Source organism: Mytilus trossulus, chromosome 7 (genome assembly GCF_036588685.1).
Source record: "Mytilus trossulus isolate FHL-02 chromosome 7, PNRI_Mtr1.1.1.hap1, whole genome shotgun sequence".
Classification (NCBI taxonomy): domain Eukaryota; kingdom Metazoa; phylum Mollusca; class Bivalvia; order Mytilida; family Mytilidae; genus Mytilus; species Mytilus trossulus.
This window is the reverse complement of record NC_086379.1, coordinates 36,269,593-36,294,852: the sequence shown is the minus strand read 5'-3', so window position 1 is coordinate 36,294,852 and position 25,260 is coordinate 36,269,593. Positions and strand designations below refer to the sequence as shown.

Genomic DNA, 25,260 nt, shown 5'->3' with positions numbered 1-25,260 from the left:
TATATTATAATTTCTTTACATTTTTCAAAATGAAAAAAAAAAAAAAAAAAAACAATTTAGTGCTAGATATTAAATATTTAGTTGGAAGTTTCACACAAGAACCTAAGTAAACTTTTAATTTGAAATGTTACTTTAATTGTATACTCAGATATGAATTGAACAATATAAAAAGAACATTATTTGCATATGACCCTTTATACTATAGTAAAATCCAAACATTGTAGGGCACCATACAAATGAGCACTTCTCTTTCAAATCTCACCACTTCTCCCTATCAGTTTCAAAAAGAGAAGTCACTTCTCCCTATAATTCTGAAGAAGTGTGAGCCCTGCAGATATCCGTAAACCAATTAAAAAAAAAACTGGAAAGATCTAGTTTAAATTTATTTTTTTTCCCTCCTCCTACCCTAAGTTTTTTGGGCTGATGTCCGTAAACCAACTTATTAAATAAAAACGGCCTAATGTTTGTGTGAGTGGTTGTATTTTACAAATTCTCATCTTTTCTGCATCTGTATTTTTGTAAACATAAATATTTTGTCTGATTTTAAGAACAAACTGTTAAATTAAATGATTCAAAATAACTAGATGGAATAAATCATGGTTAAAATTATTAAATGAACTTGTGATTATGCAATTTTCATGGACAATTTAATTATATTCTAGTTCAATTTGACAGTCATGACAGTGAGTCATTAAAACATGTTTATATTTTATATATATATATCACATAACTTAGGCCACGGTTTTTTAATTTGTTGGTTTACGGATTTTCGCCATGAAAAAGTCGGATCGGTCGGTCGGAAAAAAAAAGAAAAAAAAAAGATTTTTCAAGACATAAAACTGATATGCAAAATAAAAATATATATTTCACCTTTCTAATAATATGTTTGTCATAATATTTTGTCATCATTCTTAAATTTTAGTTCAAAGAAATAGTATTTCTCAGCTGTAATAAACATCGCATGACATTGTCTAATAATTTCCCGTAAAAAGGGGTGCAAGAACAAAGACGAAATTAAATCGTCATTTCAAAGACAAGAAAAAGAGATTCGTGTCGGTAGCTCTTGATTAAAAATTGGTCAATGATAATTAGCACGAAAACTGATAAAGACAAAAATGTAAAAACGTTGTACCAAAATAAGTTTCAACACACGTGTCAAAAACGTAATAGACTCGTCCACTGGAAAAACGAGAATATCGGGTTAAATAATAGTTGTCATGCATTCCCGTTTTATATCCAAATGGACCATATTTTTTTATTATCTATGAAAACAAGAAAATTTCAAATGATTTGTTAAAATTCAGTACTTTAACTCGATGTCTTGAACTTCCACCTGTCCACATTAGGAAAGGTCTATTTCTATGAGAACAGGCATCTTACGGACTGGTGACAAATAAAGGAAACGAACTTATTGTGTAACTGGTTTTAAACACGGGTTTCGTTCCGCAAAATTATTTGCGCAAACAACATTTCAAGGTCATTAATAATTGATTTGTCTATTTTTAGAAACGTAAACTGAAAGTTTCATTTTTTCACAACAGAAAGTGTCATCACTTCTGTAAGTGATTTATGCATTTCCTTTCATAAAAAAAGGATATTTTAATTTTTTTCAAGGATAATGCATTTGTTAGGGTCGGCGGGAATAAAAAAGCATGAAAAGTCAATTTTATTTTTATTTTGGATATCGGCAAAATCGGGTCGGCGGATCCGTAAACCAACAAATTAAAAAATCCTGGCCTTATCTGTAAATAGAACCATACCTTGTTGGACAACTTGTGGAGTGACAGCATATTTAGTATTACCAGCAGCCGACACAGGTAATGCTGGTCTAGGTTGTTGTGCCAACAGTGATGTCACATTCTGTTGGGCGGTCTGTACTACCTGTTGTGGTTGAACCTGCTGTAGGACTTGTTGCTGCCTAATCTGGAGCTGTCTAGCCTATAAGTTCAAAGTTCAAAGATATCAAAGCTGTGTACAAATGAACACATGCATTTGTGCAGTTAATTTTCTATAACCATAATGATTCAAAATCATGATTATTCAGACATTAATGTAGTGTGTAGGTGAACACATTCATTTGTGCACTAAATTTCTTTAAAACAATTTGCTTCAATATTAGGAGTATTCAAAGATATCAATGCTGTGTATATGTGTGTCCATGTGTTTACATATTTTTTTCTTTTACATTGATCTCCATCACGATTGTGGATATCAAAAGATATCAATGTAGTAATTAGGTGAACACATGTATTCGTGCAGTTATTTTCTATGCTGAAGACATTGAATTTAAGATGTCATTTGGTTTGTTTGTTTAATTTGATTGCTGCCTAATTGACATTACCCAAAAGCTCATTTTATTTTAATTATACAGATATACTCTACATTGTTGCATATGAATTTTTTCATGACAAAAAAAAGATTTCTGGTAAATACAACTATTTTGTTGCTATGTTTTACCTGAAGTAATGCTGCTGCTGTATTGGCATTTATAACAGTTCCTGGTGCTGGTGATACCTTAACAGGTGTGTTCTGTGGTGTTGTCATGATCACCTGTCTAATGGCTGATGAGGCTGCATTTGTCAGAGACGAAGCGCTAGCTACAGAAAGAGCAGAACTTCCACCAGACTGAGAAATGATAACTGGTTGACCACCAATCTTTGCTATGCTAGCTGAAGCTGTGGCTGGTCTAGCTACTGTTATAGTTTTCATTGGGGAACCAGTCAGACCAATCTGACCGGGGGTTGCTGCCTGAGATACTATTGTAACTTGACCAGGTTGTCTGAGCTGTGTTCCAGCTACTGTCATGGGTTTAGCTAAAACAACACCACCTGCCCCTGAGACATTAGACTGTAGTTGGCTAGGTATGAGGACTCTAGAAGGTGATGTAAGGGTTTGTTGGTTTGATGTGATGACAAGCTGTGGAGTTGATCCTACTGCTGTAGGTATGGATGTTGATGATTGAGAATTGACTAGTATAGAAGTTTGTTTCTGTACAGCTACCTGTGGCACAACTGATGCTTGAGTGGTGGCCTGTGTGGCTTGCTGGTTTGGCATTGTGAGCAATTGCAATCTTCCATCTGGTAACCTGATGATTTGCTGCCCTGTAATAATCATAAATACATGTATTATTACTTTAGTGGTCATCAACTTTAAAATCATATTGAAAAGAAGATTGATTAGATCTTGACCTGATTTTTGGTACATTAGTGTATATGATGACAAAAGAATGTGTCCCCAGTACATGGATGCCCTATCCACACTATCATTTTCTATGTTCAGTGGACTGTGAAAATGGAGGAAAATCTCTAATTTGGTATTAAAATTGGAAAGATCATATCATAGGGAACAGACGGATGAATGAATGACTGAACAAACAAACTGAAAAACATAATTCCCCTAGGAAGGGTATAAACATAAATGCTTGAAGAAGAGATTAACAAAAGATAATTCATTACCTGGTAATAGACCTCTGACTTGTAATTGTCCAGATGGTCCTTGTATTATTTGGAGATTTTGGACCTGGCCTCCAGGGTTGCTTGGGTTTGCATTAGCTGGTCTGACTGTATTGACAGCTACTGTAAATAGAAACACAATGTTTAAAATAATATCTGCAGGGAGATAACTTCAATCTATGATGAGAATATGAAATATATGTTATCATCAAGGAATTAAATCAACATGATCAATAATAAAAAGTTTTATCGCTATTTTGTGCATTTTTCCTTTGATCTTTTTTTTGTGATAATTTTCATATCATGCTTCTCGCTTGAGATGGAAAAATTATCGCTAGAAACTAAGGAAGCCATGTGGCGTTGCTAAGGAAATTGACATTGAAATTGACAACGTCGTCATAGGTAAAATAGCGATAAATAGATTATCATTGGTCATCTCAACTCGATTGCTTTTCTCACTTTCGCTGTACCAGCTCAAGCGAGAAAATCAATCTCGTTGAGATAATCAACAATAATCTATAAATATAGAAGAGAAAACTATTTCATAATTTTTGTGCTATTTTCACATTTCCTGACTGGTGTGAGAAAAATATTTCTCCTCACTAGTGAAAAATCTGTTCTTGGCAAATGATTAGTCGAAATTTGATTATGACGTCTAGTTGTTTTGTTTTCTTCTAAATTTTCCTATTGTGACGCCATGAAAATAGGCAGTAATGCCTGATGACGTCGCGTATAAAGAACACAAGTTTCTGAAAATCTTTGAAAAAGAAGGATAAAAATCATTAGGGAAACAGATTCCGACACTATAACTCGTGTATTACGATATTTCTCCACTCTCAACAGTTAAATTTTAGTTATTTAAAGTGCTCGGCAAGCCTCGCGCTTTAAATAATAAAATTTAACTGTCTTGAGTGGAGAAATATCGTAATACATTTGTTGCAGTGTAGGAATCTATATGTCACTCAACATAGAAGTTGAATCTGCTTTTTTTTGGTAGGCAAACATTCTTTAAAAGTTATCCATTGTTATCAGAAGAACAATCTTTAATAATTGAAAAAAAAATAATTCAACCAATGAATGTTGCAAATGTATTTAACTGTATTGAATCCTTATGCAATATGTGCATAGATTAGTACAAAGGTAAATTAATCAACATTTGTAAATACCAAAGAAATTACAAAAGAATTCAATGCTTCCATGAGTAATAACCAAATCATCCATGGAACAAGGTGTAGTGTTGCAACTACAGTATATCTATAATTTTGGTGGTCAACAATTTACTGCAAAATTTACCCTGTTCAAAATATTCATTTAAAATACATAGTTCAAGGTTATGAATTGTCAATAATGAACACTTCTAAGATTTTACTTTCCATATATACGAGCCAATGGCAAACAAAATCATAGTTGAAAATAAACCGATGTACTGTAACTCACACTTTGGCGCAGAAGTAGCAGCAGTTGCTGTATTCCCTGGTATGACTATCCTAGTGGGCATGGTACTGGTTGTGTTTGTGGTGGCCACCATCCCTGGTTTAGGAGCTAATGCCAGCCTAGTAGTTGGTTGTATTTGTATGGTGGTTTTTGGTAACTGAACCTTAACCAGCTGGTTAGGAGTGGTTGAGGATATTGCTGATGTCACTGTTATACAGAAGAAAAACAATAGATTGAAAATCAAATGAACAAGGTAAATATGTTTTTTACAAAACAAATAAACAAAAATAATAATTTATTCCATTTGAAGGACAAAGAACTACCATTTTTATCTTTTACAATATACCACATAAAAGCAGACATTTTCTTTGGGATTCTCATTTAATCAAGTTTGTTGATAGATATAACCAACAAGATTTTAACCTATACAGAGAAGTAATACTTTCTCTACTATTTTAGTTTATAGAATTGTTGGAACAAAACAAATCTTAAGGTGGTACCTTACACTACAGGGAGATAACTCTGTAAAGTCAGCTAAACGTTTTAATTACGTTGTGTTGTATAGGGAATAATAAGCTTCTCAGTGATCAAAATTGGTGTTTGTCAAACTGCTATATAACCAGTGTATTAATTTTTCTGATAAAATGGTTGGTTCAAAATTTTCAAATTTTTTATATTTTTGTTAAAGGGTCAAGGTAAATACTTTGTTAAAACTTTATAAAAATTAAACGAGCCAAATTAATTTTAGTGTAAGTGTTGGGTACCACCTTAAATTAATAATAATTTTGTTTCCAGCTTCCTAGTATAAACAACCTTACCTGATGGTGACAGAAGTGACTTTGGTTGGACTTGAACATTCTTCAGGATACTAGTTGGACCAGTACCAATGAGAGATCCTGTGGTAGTACCAATGGTTTTGATGATGGTACCTCCCCCAGAACTGGACAATGTAGCTGTGATGATGGATTGTGTAGTGGAAACAGAGTCGGCTGTTTTACCCTGAGCTTCTAACAGTCGTTTCTGCTGTAATGCTAGCCGCTGTGCTTTGAGTTGAACTTCTAACGTGGCTTTGAGCTGTGCCGCATTGACTGCTGTCTGGTTTGCTTGTTCTATATTTACTTTCTCTGTTAGGGCAGCTCTTTGTTTGGCAAGTCTGGAAAATTAGGTATTATTTAAATTCTATGAAATCAAGGTATCAATACAGTCATTGTTTGTATGAATAACTTGTGGTATATTAATTTTTGTTCTTAAAGGGATGTTAGGCTATATATGCAAGAATGAAATAAGATTTATTTGAAATATTCAATAAAAGAAATTCTATGAAATCTGTGGAACATGCAAAATCTGTTTTCAATCATTGTTTTGTTTGTTCATGTTGTAAATCAGGCCGTAAATATTCTCGTTTAAATTGTTATACATTTGACATTTTGGGCCTTTAATCATTTGTTAATAGCTGTCTTTTACTAATAGGTTTTGCTCATGGTTGAAGGCTATATAGTAACCTGTAGATTTTATTTTCAACACCATTTTGTCTCTGGTGGAGTTGTCTCATTGGCAATCATACTCTTTTATTTTATATTCATAAAATCTTCTTGTTTCTTCATATTTTCATGTCTCGCTTAGACAATGTTAGATATGCAGGGACTATTAAAGAAAAGAGGAGGGAATTGAAAGAACTTTTATCTTTTACTCACAAACATAGCTAATAAGAACACACACAAAATAGTCTGTAGCATGTGCAAAGCAAACCTTTGATCAACTTGCTTGCTATGTTTTTGGATGTTTGTAAACAATAGGTAGGAATTTGATTGAATAATTAACATTAACTTCATTTCAAGGTTAATTTATGCATTGTATATAATTTTTGATTGTCTAATTAAAAAGACTGAAGCTCCACCTGCCTATTGTTTGCAAACATTGAAGCAAACATAGCAAGCAAGTGGATCAAAGTTTTGTTTTGCATGCTATAGAAAAGACGTAATAATTGGTTTTAGTATGGCATTGTTCTTACTTTTCACCAAACTGTTTGATTTCCCAGATTTCCAGTTCCTCTTCTGGTGTCCAGACTTCAGTAACACTAGGTTCAGTATGTTTTGGAGATTCAGCCCTCTTTCTTTCTCTCAACCCACTTCTCTGAGGTGTGTATTTTTCTGTAAATAAGTAATTTTAAAAATTTTCACTTTATGTTATATGCATATGAATCCTACAGTTTAAATCAATGGCAACTGAAATACATTCAAAATCAAACTCAAATAACAATCTATTTTCAATTACAAGTTTACAACAGTGCTTTGAATTTGTAACACTCAATTGAATAAAGTTGATTTTTGAATTTATTTTTTAATAAACATGATATAAGATAAACTTGAATTTAATATTTCTACACACAATTCTATTATCAAAATAGTGCATTTGAAACAGTTATGAAAATGTATCATGTCTAAAAGGCCATGTAATTTTTTTTCTGTCTGTCCACAAGTCTCATAAACATGCACTTTCTTTGTCAAAGCTAGACACTTCAAATATTCTAAAAGGCATTCAAATTAAAAAGCCATTTTATTTCACACTTTTATCAACAATGTTCATCAAGTACAAGCCATCTGCCTATTTTTTGCTGATGCAGCAGTATCTGCAAACTAGATGATTTTTCTACATGGCATAATTTGTCGAACAATCGATTTTCCACTTGTCATGCTTGTAAGCTGTGGTAACATACTCTTATCAATTCCTAAAAAAAACATTTACTCACCTTTTGGTTGAGAGGTAATTCCTAAAGGCACTACAATTTTCCTGACTAGAAATTCAGATCTGAGCATATGAGGCCCTACATCTCTACGCTTGAGAAGTTCAGTAGTTGTAATTTCACTCTCAGTCGACACAGTGTTAGTACCTCCTACTGGAGGTTTTATGGAGATATCATCCCATCGCAGACACACATACATAATACGTAACTGTAATGCAACAGATCCAAATGTTTTTACCGTTTGTGTCCGGTATTTCCAAGCAGTTTTAAAAACTGGTCGAGGACATGGATAAATCCAGTTCACATTGTTCATTTTGCAATTGTAGTTGAATGCTTTTGTCTCTGTTTTGCCAGCTTTTCTGGCTAACTTTCTGAGATCATGCTTCTCTAAAGCAAACATAGTCTTTTTGCCACTGGGAGTTAGATATTTATGACATTGAGGTAAATTGGCTTTCTTTTTATTCACCTTTTGTCCAAATCTAGAATATTTTATTAACTTTATTTCATGTTTTGTGCTCCTCACTGGAGGCATTTTAGTTCTGAGTTCATCTATACTCATTTTTTCTATTGCTTGTTTAAGTGCTAGCTGTGCACCCGTAAAGAACCCCTGATTCTTTTTATTTTGCAAGAGTGGTGGAATACTACTATTCACACCAGTTTTTTGTTTCACATCTTCCTTTTTTGAATCAACAATTGGCTTTACAGTTTTAGATTCAGACGGGACGTCCTTCTTTTCCCCATTTGAAGAATTCAAATTGGTCTTTTCTTCTCCAACTTCCACTTCCATTTTAACCTCGGTCTTACCATCCTCTGTAGATATGACATCAACATCCATTTTGTCCTCATTTTTATTTCCATCCTTTCCCCTGTCTTCGTCCTTTTTTTCATCTTTATCTCCCTCAACATCCACATCTTCATCTTCTTCCATTTTGTGGGTACTGTCTTCCAAACCTGTTGTTAACTCTTCCTCAAGAGACCTATTATGAATACAGAGAGGAGAGTAACACATACTTTTCCCTTGTCCACGACATAAATAGGAATAACATGTATATGGTGAAGATTCATCATGATGTAATGATATGTCATGGTCCGACTCGTCAGTATCGGTTTTTTCCTTGTTTTCAGCCTCATTTTCATCCTCCTTTGCACCAGGACTCAACTCACTTTTCAATTTCCAATTAATCTGTTGCTGTAATGCTTGCCTTTGTTTTGTTTCAATTTCATCCTGTTTGGTTCTCTTAGCAAGCAGCATGTCAAGTTTTGCATAAGGTTTTGTTATTTTGTCGTAAAAAGATCGTTCATTTAGAGCTTTGCTAACATCTAGAGTGTCTATATGTAAAATAGGTGGTCGTAATTTACTTGCTGCCACATTGATTGTTACGGTATGATTCTTATTACCGACACTAATAACCTTTTTCTCGTCATTCTCCTCTACGGTTTCAATCTCCATTTTTTTAACCATGTTAAACTCACTCCTATGCTTTTTTGGAGCTACAAGTATAACATCCAATTCAGATTTTTTAACTGGGCTGCCATTTTCAACATCTAATTTCTTAACTGGACTATTGCTTTCAATGTCAATATCTTTTTCGTTTTTTATCGGACTACTTTTTATGTCTACATCTATTTCTTCTTTCACTTGATTACCTTCACCTGTGTCACATTTCATCGTTTCTACTTTTTGTTCATCAGTATTGCACATTTCACCACTATCATTCCCTGAGTTTTCGACACCAGATATTTCACCATCTTGAGATTCCACAACAGAAGGTGGCTCTGTTTTTATTTCTGTTTTAATTTCCTGACTACCAGGACTTTCTACTTTCGGACTTTCACTTTTCACCACAATCTCCGTCTGTTCTTTATCAACTTCCATATTTTCTTCCTTCACTTCAGTTTTTACCTCAACTTCCTCTTTTTTAACTTCAGTTTTGACTGATACTGATTGATCATCAGGGTTTGAAACACTTTCCCCATCTTTTTCACTCTTGCGTTTTCTAGCTTGCAGTTTCTTTGCCACAGATCTAAGTCCGACAGTCTCCTGTGGTACATACTTGTAAGATCTAGTTTTACTTCTCCAACACCATCCCTGCCCCCCTGTTACTCTATATTCTTCACCTTTCTGCTTCCAAACCTATTCAAAATGGTATAATTCAATAGGTTATTTATTGTAAATTCAAAAAAGTCTAAAGAAATCTACCATCATGAAGACGTGAATAGTGAACCAAAAACATAAATGAATGTTATTATATATATATAATTCATGTTTCATACCAGTATGTATAATGAATAGCTTGCAATTGATGCACAACATACATATTGCATTTATTTATATTCAACTAAAAGCTGCAACTGAAGGAAGCATTATAATCCACATACAATATGGGATATTCAAACTTCGTTCTCCATGCGTAAAGTAAGATTTAGAAACTTGTTATTATTTCAAAGTACATTCTAAATCTGTTTGACGATGGAGACAATTTATATCTAAATGAAAAGAGAGTGATTGTTTATATTTGAGGGATAATAAAATCATTTTTAAGAATTCTGGGTAAAAATTGTGACTTGGATGGAGAGATGTCTCATTGGCACTCATACCATATCTTCTTATATGATATCTATAGAGAACATCTTATAAATAATGTACTTTACTATGTAAACATTCACTCGTTTTACCTGATGCTTTAAACCTAAAGTATATTTAATCCAAACTAAGGGTCTAGCATCTTCCTCCTCCTCTTTTCGTTTCCTGATTTCCTTTTCTTTTTTCTTCAGCTCTTCCCTATCAGTAGCAGTAATTTTCATCAGTTTTGAATGTCCTAAAACATGTAAAAATAGTTATACAGATGCAATTACAAAGCCAATCTCTTCTCTAGTGACAATAGAAAATACACAAAATATGATAAAAACTCAGAATTAATAGAGCATGTTGAGCAATGTCGAGTCTCTAATTCTACATGAGAAAAAAAGAAGTCGATGAGATAGCTACCCATTCTTGCAGGCACACTAAAATAGAAGTCTTACAATTATAAAATTTTTTTTACTTTCCAGTGTATTTATACATGTAATAACTATTGCCTGCTTAAATTTTCATACTATCATTGTTTTAAATGCAACTTGCAAGACTACAGAATTCATTTGTGGATTTTGTAGGTAAAGATGAACCACAAGTTTATTGTTCAATTAAAGGACAAATGTCCATTACATTTGTATGCATAATTTTGAATAATCAAATATCATCAAAAACAGATCCGCAATTTAAGAATAGTGGTTCCCATAGTATTTTTCTTATTTTTAAAGAAACAACACTTACCTAAGGCTTCTGTCCATACTGGATTGAATACAACTGGCTTCATACAACTTTCCAATATGGAAAGTGCAAGACCAAAATCACTAGGAGTTCGACATAATTGTACAGCGTTAGCCCAACTCTGCCGATGAAGTGGCCAGTTAGGATGTAATAAAGCAGATGGAAGATTAGATTCTAAGTTTGTAATTGTCGTCACTAATGTCTGTAGTACTACAGTTTTTCTACCGTTGCAAGATCCACCCCATTTGAATTCACTTAAAGGTGTTAGACTAAACTTGTGAGATAGAAATCGTTTTTTGTCTCTTTCTTCATTATGTTGATGTTTGTTCAGTGCAAGGGTACTGGTTGAATATTGGTTTGAATAGTTCTTGAAACTACATTCCATGCCTGAAATGGAAAAATACTTATACATGTAAATAATAGCTATACAATAACTATATAGAGATTATGGTTAGATGTAACACAAACATTGAAATACTTCTGAAAATCATATAAGAACAATTAATGTATTAAAACCATGGAGGTTGTGTTCTCCCTTACTTTACACAAATGTTACATTTCCTCATTTCTTTCTGTTTCCTTTTTATACTTCTACCTTGTAGCTTTTCCGAAATAGGCTCAAGGAATACCCAAAATCTTGCAAACAGTAAATATATTTTATGGACTTTTTTTCTGATCAAAAGAATTTTAGATAAATAATAACACTCATTCTTAAGGCCTAAATAAATATATTGTTTGTTTCCCCAAACCGACCCTGCCAAGCCACAGTGTGGGTAGGTAAGTAGAGAAATAATTTTATTTTTCCAAAAAGCTTGAACAATATCATACAATCTGGCAAGCTCGGAAATTGGAAATGAATAAAATAATATTTGACTTAGTTTTGACAATAAAATTTTATGAGTAGCACTGTTTTTGCAGGGTCGGTCGGGATTGGGGAAACAAACAATATTTTATTTTAGGCCTAAATTCTGCAGTAACAGAAATCATAACTAATTTGAACTACCATACATAATCTTACCTAATTTGAAGTACTGATGAGATTGCAATGACCATACTGAACTTTTACTATGTGTTATCCTGGTTATGTCGCCGTCTTTATTGATGACCAACAGATCATCAGAGCCTGATTTACTGATAGATTTAGAAGTTGTAGTTGATGTAACAGAATCTGTAAATGTTTTAGGTGTTAATGATCCAGTCTTTGACCTGGTGATAATTTTTCTACCTTCTGAAAATGAGATTAAAACAAAAATGTATTACTTATATTTACGAAGAAACAATAACTTCATGTTTCAGTTTCAGAGATTAATTTATAAGTGCATTTAATTCTTTATATCATAAACTTCCTGTGGTTTCAATTTGGAAGCCAAATGTATTGAATAAACAGAAAGGATAAAAAAAACAGACCTCTACCTGTGTAAACCAGCTTAATTTATAAGCAATTTTTTTTCAAGATTAGAGAATTTTTGTGAATTTGTAAAATCTAAATGTTCTTTTATTAAAATTCATGTAAAAAACTAGAAAATTAAACTGCAGTTAAGTCAGTTAAAAAGGACATAAAGTGACCTTTTAATGTGATTTTTGTGTCATTTGGTCTCTTGTGGAGGGTTGTCTTGTTGGAACTCATAGCACATCTTTTTTTATATTTTTACCAACAAAAAAAGTAAAAAATGTATGATCTGCAAAAAAAAGTTTGTTTACATTATTCCAATTCAAATAATTATGTTTATATAATACAGCATATACAGTGTATATTACCTGATGATGTTACAGATGTGAGAGCATTACTTATAGACTGAGATAGAGACATGGCTGTAGTAGGAGTATTCTGATCGCCAGCAGTGATTGGCTGTTTACTGACGGCTAACGTCACTTTGTTACCGTCCCTATTTACAATTAGCACTGTCCTTGTCTGTTTCTGAGCAGAACTAGAATCATCTTGAACTTTGAATATTGTTGGTTTTATAGTCTGTTTCTGTGGCGTGCTAGAATCATCCTGAACTTTTAGAATCGTAGATTTTACATTAGGTATAAGAGATTGTACATTCATAATTGTTTTATTTTCCTCTTTTTTATCCCCTGTTGGTTCAGATTTTTCTGCAGAATCACTTACTTTCCCTGATGAATTAGCAGTTGCGTTTTTGAAGATTTCCACAGACATTTCAGGAGTAATTTTTATGATTTTTGCGCCATTTGATGATGTTGCTGAGTCTGATTTAGTATCACTAGAACTTGTTGATATGACAGTGTTAGAAGAAGTGACTGTTTTGACACTGGTTGTGGTAGTAGTTTGTGACACTTCAGTTTTTTCTATTGACACTTTAGTCTGACTATCAATCTCGGCTTCCGATGTAAAAGAATTAGAAGCAGAAGTTGTTGTGGTAGTAACAGAAATTTCTTCAGCAACTTCCATACTTTCCTAGAAAATAATCAACAAAATTGAGACAAACATCAAATTTACAAAAATTCTGTCAATGTAATATTTTCTTCATTACAATACATATAAGGATAACAATCAAATCTTAATTTCTTTGTAATAATCAGTTGCCGATCCAGGGGGAGGGTTCAGGGGTAGGAACACCCCCTTTTTTTTTTTAAAGATCAATACATTTGAAAGGGGACATATAGTTGGAACCCCCCTTTATAGAATGCCTGGATCTCCCCGGTTAATAGAAGGGGAAATTGTCAATGTGATTGTAAGCAAACAATACAAGCAAAGGCAAAATATATCTTAGTTAATTCATAGCTTTGGATTACAGAAAGATGTCTGAAACCTTATACCAATGAATAACTGTTTGACCCCACCATACATAAATTTTAATCAAATGTTTCCTTTAAATGTTTTCTTGAAATAACATTAACAATCACCCATCAACTTTTAATTTAAGTCCCTTCCAAACCTCTATACAATTAATTTTGTAATTGCCCTCATAACAAACAAGCTGGGAAACTTTTTCCTTGATTCACCATGTTTTTCATACGAGAGACTAAAACTATGCTTTAATTTACACTTCATTTGGTTTGAATGTGAAGTTGATTTTTTTTATATAAGCTTTATTTGTCTTTTCATTTGTCTAAGTTAAGTCATAGTTTTGGATAATAGAAAGGTGTTTGTATTGCACTATGTCAATGAATAAATTTATCAGACCAAATAATATCTGAAAATATTTTTCACCAAGGCATAATTTGATCCTGATCCTGAAAATTGTTTTTCATCTAAATGCTAGGTATAATTTGACCCTGATCCACTATTAAACTATAAAGAGGCTATAAATGTAGAAACATAATGTACCACTTTTTCCTCTTGATTTTGCTTTCCTTTTTCTATTTGCTCCTCAGTTTTCTTTCTTTCTTCTTCAGCTTTCCTTTTATCTTCTTCTTCTTTTGCCTTTCTGTCCTTTTCCTCTTGTTCTTTCTGAATAACTCTTTCTGATTGCACTTTTGTTAAGTTAGCTAAAATTGAAAATTATCAATGTTAACATAGACTTTCTGTAGACTTTAAATTATGGGACCTAAAATAAAACTTACCCATTTTATGTTTATTAATAGGTGGATTCTCTTATTTTGTAGTGAATTTGATTCCATTTCTATTATTAGGTTTTGTGGGGAGGGTTGAGATCTCACAAACATGTTTAACCCCTCCGCATTTTTTGCGCCTGTCCCAAGTCAGGAGCCTCTGGCCTTTGTTAGTCTTGTATTATTTTAATTTTAGTTTCTTGTGTACAATTTGGAAATTAGTATTGCGTTCATTATCACTGAACTAGTATATATTTGTTTAGGGGCCAGCTGAAGGACGCCTCCGGGTGCGGGAATTTCTCGCTACATTGAAAACCTGTTGGTGACCTTCTGCTGTGGTTTTTTTCTACGGTCGGGTTTTTGTCTCTTTGACACGTTCCCCATTTCCATTCTCAATTTAATTTGTGTAGTTAACCATTCCCTTCCTAAGAACAATTTATCAATGCAGTTCTTTACCTTACAAAGGTTTGCATGAACATAGCCAATACCTGCCAACTGAAGATGAAAAGCAGCAATAAAAGTGCAGTTTGTTTGCTTTCGATTTGTTTATCTGCATGCTAAAAATTTCTGAATAACACGGATCATTTAAATTCTTTTATGGAATGTTGATAGTGCTATTAATCAACTGAGATGCAATGAGATAAATTCATGAAAATATATATATTAAACTGTTGACATTCATGACATTATACACCATGTACACATTATACCTATTTCCATATCAATAGCAGAATTTCTAGATCCTTTTTCTTACAAAAAGAAAGACGTCATATGCAGCAATACTTTGTAAAAAATTTGGATGCTTATAATGTAAAAAAAAAAAATTCTTATAATGTCACACTGGAGTAACATTAGTGAATTCCTGCCCATATATATTACTATTGACTTATTCACAAGATAGATACCTATTTCCATATCAATAGCAGACTTCCTAGTTCCTTTACTGGCATTGGTCAACTCCTCTGTAATCATCATCTGTCTGACCATCTCGTCCCTCATCTCATTAATAAACATAACAAGGTCTCTCTCATACTTGTTTTTGTCTAAAACCTCTAACAGTTCATCTATCTGGTATTTTGTACTGAAGTACCAAACATCATTGTCCCCCTCACTGAAAAAAATAATATAATCCATCACAATTAACGAAAAACCTCAAGTTATTACATGTCTAAGTAAACCCTTCCAAGGTAAAAGATTGTATCCTAAGGCCTGAGTTATTGTTAATCATAAAAATGTTAACGGTTTGTCATGTTTGTTGAAAAAAAAAAAATTCTTGTTCAAGTTAAAACCATTGATTGCCATCTAGGGAATTGGTATTGATGGGAGATCTTTAAATTTGATTCCATGTTAAAACTACTCACATCTCTGTACAGGTGTACAGTTATAGGCTTGCTATTTTGTTTGAATACCTGTCTTATATTGAAAACCCTGTGTTAAAACCTCAACATTTCTTTTCAGTGCTTTTGTGCAGTTGGGTTGTTGTCATATTGATTGTTAACCTATACTTTCTTTTATTCCTACCAAGATTACATGTAGCAAATCGCATCAATAATTAAAAGTTTAGGAGATATTGCATTAAAAAATATAAAACACACATACAAGAGCTCATGAGGTAATGCATTTTAATTCATGTTTGTATTTAAAACAAAAAAAAATCTAACTTACACAATGATTCTCCTTATCAAAAACCAGTATTTTCTTCGATGACGATCATATCCAATGGGTTCTTGTCGACAGAGTATCCCACTTTTCTCAGCTTCAGAGATACAATCTGTTACTCCTTGTATCTTTAAAAAAATTACAAATCATAGAATTTAAGAAAATCTTGTTCCACATTATGCATATTACAAAAAAATATGCATAGTGTTTTAATATAATTTGTTACATTAAGATGAACTCATAAACATTGCATTTTAAAATTTCAAATGAAAGAACAATATATAGGCCACTGCCACTCACTGAGGGTTTGAAGGAAGTCTAGGATCCCTGAACATAAATTTCAACATGTTTAATAAACTTGCATATTACAAAAATGTATTATTATACATGATATACAAAAAAATCTTAAAGACAAAACTAATATAACACACATGTATTTTAAAGTAAGATACTAGAAAGGTTTGATGTCAACAAAAAAACAGATTTATAAACACACTTAAAAACTTAAATCTCATTTCTAACATATTACATTAGTACATGTTCATGTGTTTGTTGTCTCCCTTCTCCTATACATATATAATTTTAATTTTGTCATGTATTGTAATTTCAAATAGTTCATGAAAGAAAATCACCACAATTATTTGTTCACTTTAACTTAAACTGTAATTGTACTGCTCCTAAAGCATCTTGATTGACAAATTAAAATTGTTGTTGTTGAGCATGTGATTACCCAGACCACAATAGTCAATATCCTCCAGCCTTACCTTATGTGCCTTACAAATAGAGCACACCCAATCTTCATCAGGAACCTCCTCTAAGGCAGGCTCAACACATGTCAAATGGTACACCGCAGAACAAGTTTCACAGCACAATAAATCTCCTAATCTAAAAATATAAATAAATTAACTAGTTAAGAAATAATACAAAATGAAATATAGTTGTGTTAAGGAATTTCCTAGCTAACTACCCTGTTTTGTCAACCATTGAGATGTTTTTACTATTTCTTGAAGAAAAGTTGACAAAATCAAAACTTTCCAAAATACAATGTACATACCGGGTACATGACATAATAAACTAAAAAAAAAACATCACACACATACTTGACATAGTGATACATGACATACATTTACATTATGCATATATGTATCATGTATATAGCTCTAGCTCAAAAAAGTAAATCTTACCTACATTTTTAGTATCCTGTTTTTGTAGTGAAAACCCAAACACATTTTTTAAGTGGCCTAAATTTACATACATGACAAAAGCTGCATTTTACTTTTTCACAATATTTATATATTTATAACTGTAAACAAAGGTAATATACAGGAAATATTTTTTTCTGTACAAACTGTTTGTATTTTCTAAAATTTTTGTCCAATATTTATTTAAAAAGCTGTCATACAAGTCATATTCATAACAATTTGCGTTTTTATAGAAAATTACAGAAGGTGATATTTTCAAACGGCAACATATTTTTGCCTCTTTCATTCCCAGCATTTAAAGTATGGGAAAAGTAATTCTATTGCATGTATGGAAAATTATTCATTTTTAGCCATGGCGTTGTCAGTTTATTTTAGATTTATGAGTTTGACTGTCCCTTTGGTATCTTTCGTCCCTCTTCTATCTAAAAAATTATTTTCCAATGTAAAATTCTTCCTCTCATTTTATATATACATGTATCTTTGTTTTTTCAACTCATCTACACCTGTCAACGTATATTTTTCCGCCTAACAGAAGTTCCAATGGAAACTTTCGGCCACACTTAAAAAATATTTTGGTTTGCCCAAACCCTTCCCAAAGGTTGAGACAGTGGGTAGGTAGGTAGGCATTTTCTTTTTTTTTTCAAAAAAAGAAATTGAAGTATCAGATGTTTATCATGTTTATTAGTCTTCATGAATGCCTAAAAAAAAACTTCTTCAAATCAGGAGTCCTGGACAATAAAAGAATTTGAGTAGGCAGCTTTTGTCTGGGTAGATAGTGTTTGAGCAAACAACCCTATTATTTATCATGGCCTTGTTATTAAACAGAGTCATAATATCTAGTCCTGCTGGAACAAATATTATGTACCATTTATTCCATTAGGAACATATAAAACTGTAATATTTATCATGTTTATTCCTTTGGAAATAATATTCCAGAATATTTTTTCCTTTAGGAACTTATATTTATATATCTGTTTATTATGAAGGAACTTCTATTCTGTGACAGCCTCTAGATACAATGCATTATATAAACTACTACTGTTATTCTCTGCATAAATATTACAAACTTACTTATGACATGCTCTGCAGTGGTCATCATACTGTATATTGCCCTCATTTAGGATTTCTTCACGGACACTATTGGAACCCAGAAATAAGTCGGTTAAAATTTTTAGTACTTTCATACGCTCTGGTAGCTGAACAAATGGATAATCTGGAATTTCTAAGGATTTAATTGCTTCTTCATAATCTGAATCTGCAGAATGTCGGTCACTTTCCAGAAAGGAACGTATGAGTTCAGACCATGTAAATGTGTCAATATGGAATAATGCAATATTAACACTGTCTTTTGTATCTTGGGGACCAAATGTTGTGTTATTGCCGTCTTCTTCTCTAATCAAGGATCTCAACAAGGTTATGTGAATTTCTGTTAGTAGAATACATAGTTCTTCACTAAGTAAAGCTGCACAGAAATCTTCAAATGAAAATGGTGATAACCTTAAAATAGTTCTATAATGTCGTAAAACTTCATATATGCTAAGACATTGCATCAAATAATCATTAGGAATTGTTAAATCATTTGAACTTGACGGAAGGATGAGGGGTGGAATTTCAGACTCATCATCAATATCTGGGGATACTGGACGGCGAATAAAAAAATGCCTCCTTCCAACAGAGCTTGCAACTGTACTGAGGCTATTATCACTAAAGTCTGAATCAGAATCTTCAAAAGAATCATCTGAAAGATCAGATTTTGTTTCAAAGTCATCAATAACACCATCCTCAGAAACCATACTTGATCTGGATGCCTCGTCCACTTCATCATCATAAGCAACACGTGAAATAAAGGTCCTACCCCTACCAGTCGATTCTCTAGTACCAAATCTGTTATTCTTTCTCGTTGGAGTCCCTGGAATGCTAATTGGCGTACTACATCTTGAACTGTTATTAGATTCATCTTTGTTTTGAAGGGCCTTCGGTTTGCGCAAGAAATTTATGCTTGTTCTTGGTCTATTCGACGACAAAGGGGTTTTTGGAGGTCGGCCTCTTGCTCGCCTGCCCCTTGTCGACATTTTCCACCAATTTAGAAGTTATGACACCATAAAATACACCCTACAATCGCAATTTACAGTAACTACACCATCATAATGGGGGGATAAGAAGTGTTTGGAACCCATGTTGAAAATTTTCGTAAGCCGCCATATTCGTAAACGCTGGTCACGTGACTTACAATTTACTAACAAACTTGGGCGCCATTCGGTCTTCGCTTCACGGCAAATTCTATTGTCTAGTTTATATGATATGATAGAAGACTTATATTCACAATAATATATGCAATGGAAATAATAAACTCTTTCCAGTATGTTATTTTTTCAGGGGTTTGCGTTTGGGTTTATTTTGTTCAAAACATGATGCAAGGCAAAATCGTATTGGGCGAAGTTTATAAGGAATTTTTCCATTTTCTTCGCAAAATTACACCTTTATTTCATCATAATAATCAAACATCAGTATAACATGATAGTCATTGTCAAAAATAAAACATGTGAAGTAAATTTAGGACGATATAGTGACCTAAAATCAATGAATGAAATAAATTGTTGCAACTGAAGAAGCCAATGAAAAAGCTCGTTACAGAACGTTGTAGCCGTTGATCGGAAGGTTAATCAAAAGACCACTACTACAGACTGATAAACCAACTTCATGAAACGTACTAATTAAGATTAGAAGAAAAATTGCGAAAACCCGAATTTCAAACTTACACGAAAATTCGTGTTACAGCACAAGGCATCACGAATGACGAACGAAAAACGTTTTTTTCCATGTACATTTCAGTTAGGATTATTAGTAATTTCAGTCCTCGGAGTTCAGTATTTTTGTGATATTACTCCGGCATCGCCGTCCCCTTTTCCTATATTGTTCACGTATATTTCTCATATAAAGCACAAAATGCCACGTTGCACCATAATTCAGTTACCTTGTTTTGTAAACCCCATTGACATACTGGTTACATTGGTTACACTCATACAAACTATCATAAATCATCAAATTTGGAAATTCCGAATCCTGGTTCATTTGTAACCTTCATTAACCTAATGGTTACATTGGTTACACTGGTTACACACATGCAAGAAAAAAAATATGTATACCCTTGTATCCCCAAAATGAATATTATGAATTAAAACACTAGTGGCTAAACTAATTTCATTTCAAGTCTAGTGCATTTATAAAACTGGGTTTTTTTTTTTTTTTAATGAAAAGGAAATTGTAACGACTACAACGGATAAAGGTACACCAGTTGGTTTTTTTACCAAAATTCAATAATACTTTTATTATAAAATTGAAATATAATCATTTGATAGGATTATATAGAAGTGAAGTATGCAGAGTAGAAAAATCATATATCAACAGAGACAAATTTACCCTTAAAGAAAAATAGCTTACTCAACTCGGAATTCCAAAGAGGTTTTTTTTTTGCAGACGTTGTTTTAAATTTGAAACATGTTTATTTAAAACCTTTTCTTCTACAGAAGTTACAAAGGTATCGAACGTGATATCAATTTTAAGTATTTCAGTATTTTCAGACATGAGGGTCTCTTTGTATACTTTAATTGTGTTTTTTGCCATTTTCTCTATCTCAATAATTTTTGCCCATTACTTTCTATTCTTTTATATCTTTTATATCTTTATAAATCCCCAATATTCTCCTAGGCTTTTCTGTCCTTTTTTGCCTTTTTAAAAGCTATTCTTTATTTCTTTTTTTTCAGTTCTGTTTCTGTTCTGTCAATCCTATATTCAGACTCTCTGACATATAAGTTTTTTTTTCATCAGCTTTCATCTTTAGCACCAAGATTTGTAACAATAAAAAAGACCGATATTGATGATTTTTAACACTAATGTCAGCTAATTTTAGACGCCAATAATGGTTTATATGGTATTTTGGCCGTCTATCTGTCTAAAATCACCTCTTAGTCTTTGACAATTTTATGCGTCCTGTAACATCATGACCAAAAGGATCACATATATCTTTAAAAGTCATATTTTAACAATAATATAGAAAAGAAGGTGTCATATGATTGCCAACGAGACAACTCTCCACAAGAGAATAAAATGACACAGAAAGTAACAACAATGGGTCCCAATACGGCCTTCAACAATGAGAAAAGTCCATACAGCATAGTCAGCTATAAAAGGTCCCGAAATAACAAACGTGAAACAATCCAAATGAGAAAACTAACGTATTTTTTTGGGCAAACTGACGATAATAATAATAATAATAATAATAATAATAATAGCTTTATCAAGCACGGAACAATTGGAAATTGAAAATTAAAATCATTGAGTAATGCACATGTTCAAATGGAGTTTCTTTTTGGTAAATGCTTTTGTTATTTAAAAAAAAAATCACTCTCATTTACCACTGGTTATTTTCGAGCCTTCGACTTTAGTTAGAGAAAGCTCGACAAAGGGATAGTGATCCGCGGAGGCTGCCCCTTTTTTTTTACATAAATCAGGCCGTTAGTTTCCTCATTTGAATTGTTTTTCATTTGTAATTTCGGGACCTTTTATAGCTGACTATGCTGTATCCGTGACCTCATTCTCATGGTTAGGTAACAAGTCTACTTGAGAAAAAGTTAAGATATTTTGTAATGTTAATTTCTCTATTATCATGAGCAGTAAGATAACTCTGTTTGGTATGTGCGTACCTTGCAAGGTCCTCATGCTCGTCAGATATTGTTTACTTGACCTCGACTTCGACCTCATTCCATGGATCAGTGAACAAGGCTAAGTTTTCAACGGGTGGTCAAGTCCATATCTCAGATACCATAAGAAATATGTCCAGTTATTTTTGTTTATGGAAGATTGTAAAGTATATGTGCAACTGGCAGGTGTCACCTGACCTTGACCGCATTTTTTTGGTTCAGTGGTTATAGTCATTTTTTGTGTTTTGGTCTGTTTTTCTACTGGTTTTTTTTTTTTATCAACAAACAACAAAAAGGCATGGATATATTGAGCACGTGTTAAACATGTACAATCAGATATTAGTTTATTTTAAAGACATCCATGCGTATTGCGATCACCGGATTTTAACGAGATGGGTCACATTGAGGTCACTTTGCATATAGAAAATATGTCGGGGGAATTGCTTCCTGGAAGTTAGCAATCAAAATAAAGTAAACTTCTTCTAAAAATGAACAAGTTAAAGAAAAAACAGAGACATAATTATAATACATGCATTATAGTATATGCATGTCTCTGGAAAAAAGCATATGTACATATTCACATTCTCATTAAGAAAAAAATCACCCACCTAATTAAATGGGCATGTAAAAAAGTCAGAATGTGAATATATATGTTCAAACTCTTTTAGGTCATTTTTTTGGTAGGAATAAACAAAACAAAAAACTATGTCAATTGGACATGCTTTGAAACTATATATGCCCTTGAATTTTTACTAGATAACATTTTTGTTCGCTTTGGAGATTCCGTATATCGTCAGGTTATCGGAATTCCAATGGGGACTAACTGTGCACCACTTATTGCGGACCTGTTTTTGTATTGCAATGAGTTACAATTTATGACAAAATACAGCAATGACCCATCGAAACAACATCTCATAAACAAATTTAATAATACTTTTAGATATTTGGATGATATTTTGGCTCTCAATAATGACGACTTCAGTATGCATACTAAAGAAATTTATCCTGTCGAACTTACTTTAAATAAAGCTAACACAAACAACGAACACTGCCCTTTCCTCGATCTTGATATTTATATCAATAACGGAAAGCTTAATACTAAAATTTATGATAAAAGAGATGATTTTTCATTTCCTATCGTTAATTATCCATTTTTAGATGGTGACGTTCCATTGTCACCATCTTACGGTGTTTATATATCTCAACTTGTACGATTCGTTCGTGTATGTAACAATGTTTTAGATTTTAACGAGATAAATTTATGTATTACTGAAAAATTATTACACCAGGGTTTTCGATATCACAAACTAGTCAAACCTTTACTAAATTTTATCATCGGTATAAGGATATCATTCGTAAATATAGCTGAACATGCAGACTTTTTCCCGTTTGAATGGTTTTACACTAGTAATTTTGGGGCCCTTTATAGCTTGTTGTTCGGTGTGAGCCAAGGCTCCGTGTTGAAGGCCGTACTTTAACCTATAATGGTTTAATTTTTAAATTGTTATTTGGATGGAGAGTTGTCTCATTGGCACTCACACCACATCTTCCTATATCTATTCTTATACGTTCAGGTATTTCACATCCTTTTTTTTAATGGAAATATTCTTTATAAAGCACAAACATGTCAGCATTCACCTCAGAAACTAACAAAACCTTTAAATAGACTTATCAAGAAGGGATATAGTTACGATACTGTTGTCAGGTCATTAAAGATTGCTTATTTTGGCGTTAATATTGATTCACTTATAGGGTCTTTGCATCGGAACTAATTATATAAACACATTTATTCAAGAACCAGTTGTTGGCATGACACGGGTTATGTTCTTCTCATATATGTTATGATGATATGATACTAAACCCCTAACGGGAAGGGTTGTGCCTGATATTCATATGATGAAATCATATCTTTCAATCAGTTTAATTAAAGTCTGGAGCTGTCATGTCAGTTAACTGCTTGTAGTCTGTTGTTATGTATTATTGTCATTTTGTTTATTTTCTTTGGTTACATCTTCTGACATCAGACTCGGACTTCTCTTGAACTGAATTTAAAATGTGCGTATTGTTATGCATTAACTTTTCTACGTTGGCTAGAGGTATAGTGGGAGGGTTGAGATATCATAAACATGTTTAACCCCGCCCCATTTTTGCGCCTGTCCCAAGTCATGAGCCTCTGGCCTTTGTTAGTCTTGTATTTTTTAATTTTAGTTTCTTGTGTACAATTTGGAAATTAGTATGGCGGTAATTATCATTGAACTAGTATATATTTGTTTAGGGGCCAGCTGAAGGACGCCTCCGGGTGCGAGAATCGCTACATTGAAGACCTGTTAGTGACCTTCTGCTGTTGTTTTTTCTGTGGTCGGGTTGTTGTCTCTTTGACACATTCCCCATTTCCATTCTCAATTTTATAAGTTTTATAATGAAAACTATCCATTGAGTTATAAAAAAACATATGCATTATTTTTTTTTAATTTGAGGTTTCTTAGTGACTTTAGCTGCCAAATTCATGTTCACCGATATGACTCAAATTCTTATATTTTATTTATTACAATGTAAAACATTTGTCCAAACTATCAAAAGTATAAAATAAACAATTTGCAGGACATGGTCTCAATAAGATGTAGCTTCGTTACGTGTGAATTTTAGCCAAGACGCCTTCTAATTAACTATTGCGCTAACTTTCTATGACCAGATAAGCGATGTAAAATTAAACAAAGATATAAAAAGTTTAAGCAACTCGTACGTGTACTTGGATTTTTATAGGTTTGAGAAATTTTGTATAATAGATTAAAAAATATATTTATCGTCGTTATATCCTTTATAAGAACGGTTTTGTGTGGATCGAATCAGTTAATTAAATTATTTAGCTTTGTTTCACTTTCACATGTTAACATTCTTTTCCTTTAAATACCCGTACACGGGTAATGCATGCGTTATTCTTTCTCTTTTTACGGGGTTAAATTGGAGTTCACATGAATAAATACGGATTTAATGAGGTCGAAACTTGCAAGTGAATAATTCATTATCTATGTTTATTAGCTTAATTTGACACTATTGAACCATTTTAGCTGATAAAAGCAAATCAATATTTCACTATTTCACTTTCATTACTGATTGAACAAAAAAAAATCATTCTTTTGATTTTTTATATAATAATAATTCTTTAGTTGCAAAACATACAAAAACCAATTTTGGTTATGACAAATACATTGACAAAACAAACATAATGAAAAATCGACAATAT

The 25,260-nt window shown here is 32.6% G+C and overlaps 1 protein-coding gene across 3 annotated transcripts in view; it reads right to left on the bottom strand.

The window, feature by feature from the left end:
- Positions 1-19,612, bottom strand: part of LOC134725004 (nucleosome-remodeling factor subunit BPTF-like) — a 30,327-nt gene extending 10,715 nt beyond the window's left edge. The window contains exons 1-16 of one of the 3 annotated variants that reach the window (XM_063588453.1): positions 18,388-19,612; positions 16,879-16,999; positions 16,121-16,242; positions 15,361-15,566; positions 14,232-14,392; positions 12,698-13,358; positions 11,958-12,167; positions 10,943-11,326; positions 10,306-10,448; positions 7,636-9,763; positions 6,898-7,036; positions 5,705-6,039; positions 4,890-5,084; positions 3,456-3,575; positions 2,458-3,101; positions 1,761-1,938 (exon numbers count right to left, since the gene is read on the bottom strand). In XM_063588453.1, coding sequence (XP_063444523.1) covers positions 1,761-1,938; positions 2,458-3,101; positions 3,456-3,575; positions 4,890-5,084; positions 5,705-6,039; positions 6,898-7,036; positions 7,636-9,763; positions 10,306-10,448; positions 10,943-11,326; positions 11,958-12,167; positions 12,698-13,358; positions 14,232-14,392; positions 15,361-15,566; positions 16,121-16,242; positions 16,879-16,999; positions 18,388-19,388 — 6,748 coding nt within the window. In that variant the 5' untranslated portion in view covers positions 19,389-19,612. Of the gene's footprint in view, positions 1-1,760; positions 1,939-2,457; positions 3,102-3,455; positions 3,576-4,889; positions 5,094-5,704; positions 6,040-6,897; positions 7,037-7,635; positions 9,764-10,305; positions 10,449-10,942; positions 11,327-11,957; positions 12,168-12,697; positions 13,359-14,231; positions 14,393-15,165; positions 15,181-15,360; positions 15,567-16,120; positions 16,243-16,878; positions 17,000-18,387 lie in introns of those variants that run through there. The other 2 variants (XM_063588452.1, XM_063588454.1) reach the window with 2 other exon arrangements.
- Between the last annotated feature and the right edge of the window lie 5,648 nt (positions 19,613-25,260).